Below are 1201 nucleotides of genomic sequence, written 5' to 3'. Positions count from 1 at the left end.
AATAAATACATTTATTTACATGGCTTCCTCCCCCCTTGCCACAAAGGGCTGCAAAGGCAGACACACACGTAGAACAGGAGGAAAAAGCCAGTACACCCCAGCAGTGTGAAGACAGTGCCCATCCCTCTCAAGGAAGAGCCTAGTCCCCACTCTCACCCTTCCCCATTTTGAGATTTATGGCCTGCATGTTAACTCCCAGCAGCCCTTCACCATCCCAGTTACAACCACAGAGTTCCCATGGCCCAGGCAAATCCACAAGGTTCCTGGTTATCCATCCTTTACGTGGCAGGGGGATTCCCTCCAGCAGAGGAGCAGGGGATGGCAGAGTCAGCCTCTGGCAAATGCCCCTTGCTTTTTCCAAATTCAATCACCAGGGGCTTCCCCTGCAGATTGTACCCGTTCACCAACAGCATAGCGTCCTGGGCCGACTGGGTATCTGCAGCAAGAGCGCAAAATGGGCGCAGGTTACACAGCAAGTTCTGCACAGACACATGTGGTGTTCACACAGATGTTCCTGGCTCACAGACCCTCAGCCTGCGCTGCGATACACTGCAGTGCTGGGATCCTCCAGCCAGAGCGAGGTGCCAAATATAAACACGGCACCTAGCAGGCTGCATCCCTTCTGTTTTGATGAATCTTCTTCCAATTTAGGAAAAAGCTTGTTGTGATAAAGTGCTAAGCCTTGGACAACAGGTCCAAGCCAGAGTTGACCTATAGATGAATCCTGTATATTTTATAACTGGTAACCATTGTGCTAGTAGGTATCATACTAGGTTAATAAAAAAACACCTATGCAGATGTAAAAAGTGCTAAAGGGTTGAAGATTGAAGCCTGAACAACAGGCCCTGAGCCAAATCTGCTAACTTAGTATGTAGTCATTAGCAAAATATGTATGCTCATTAATGAAAGATGTAGCTTAGATATCATATAGTCATTACTGATGTGTCTATCCTGAATGTATTTTTTATACTTCTTTGTGAAGGTGCAAGTTAAGAAGGCCACGGAGCCAGATGTCTGGCCCTGGGACCAGACATATGGCCTTGTTCTAAAAGGGACATAAATTAGATAAGCAGGGAAACTCTCTTGGATTCCCCCTTGAGCCCTGGCCAGGCTCTAGGGGAATCTAACTGGAGAGTGAAACTAGACATTCCACTCAAAACAAAGGTGCCAGTCTTTCTGACTTGCTGATTTTTGGTATATA

At 46.9% G+C, this 1201-nt stretch overlaps 1 protein-coding gene across 2 annotated transcripts in view; it reads right to left on the bottom strand.

The window, feature by feature from the left end:
* The window catches only part of RBM41 (RNA binding motif protein 41), a 12657-nt gene continuing 11456 nt past the window's right edge, over positions 1 to 1201 (bottom strand). Inside the window, exon 8 of one of the 2 annotated variants that reach the window (XM_026848532.1) lies at positions 1 to 309. In XM_026848532.1, coding sequence (XP_026704333.1) covers positions 279 to 309 — 31 coding nt within the window. In that variant the 3' untranslated portion in view covers positions 1 to 278. Of the gene's footprint in view, positions 333 to 1201 lie in introns of both variants that reach the window. The other variant, XM_026848533.1, reaches the window with a different exon arrangement.

Source organism: Athene cunicularia (assembly GCF_003259725.1).
Source record: "Athene cunicularia isolate RWA chromosome 4 unlocalized genomic scaffold, athCun1 chr4_part3, whole genome shotgun sequence".
NCBI lineage: Eukaryota > Metazoa > Chordata > Aves > Strigiformes > Strigidae > Athene > Athene cunicularia.
This window is presented reverse-complemented; position numbering and strand designations above follow the sequence as displayed.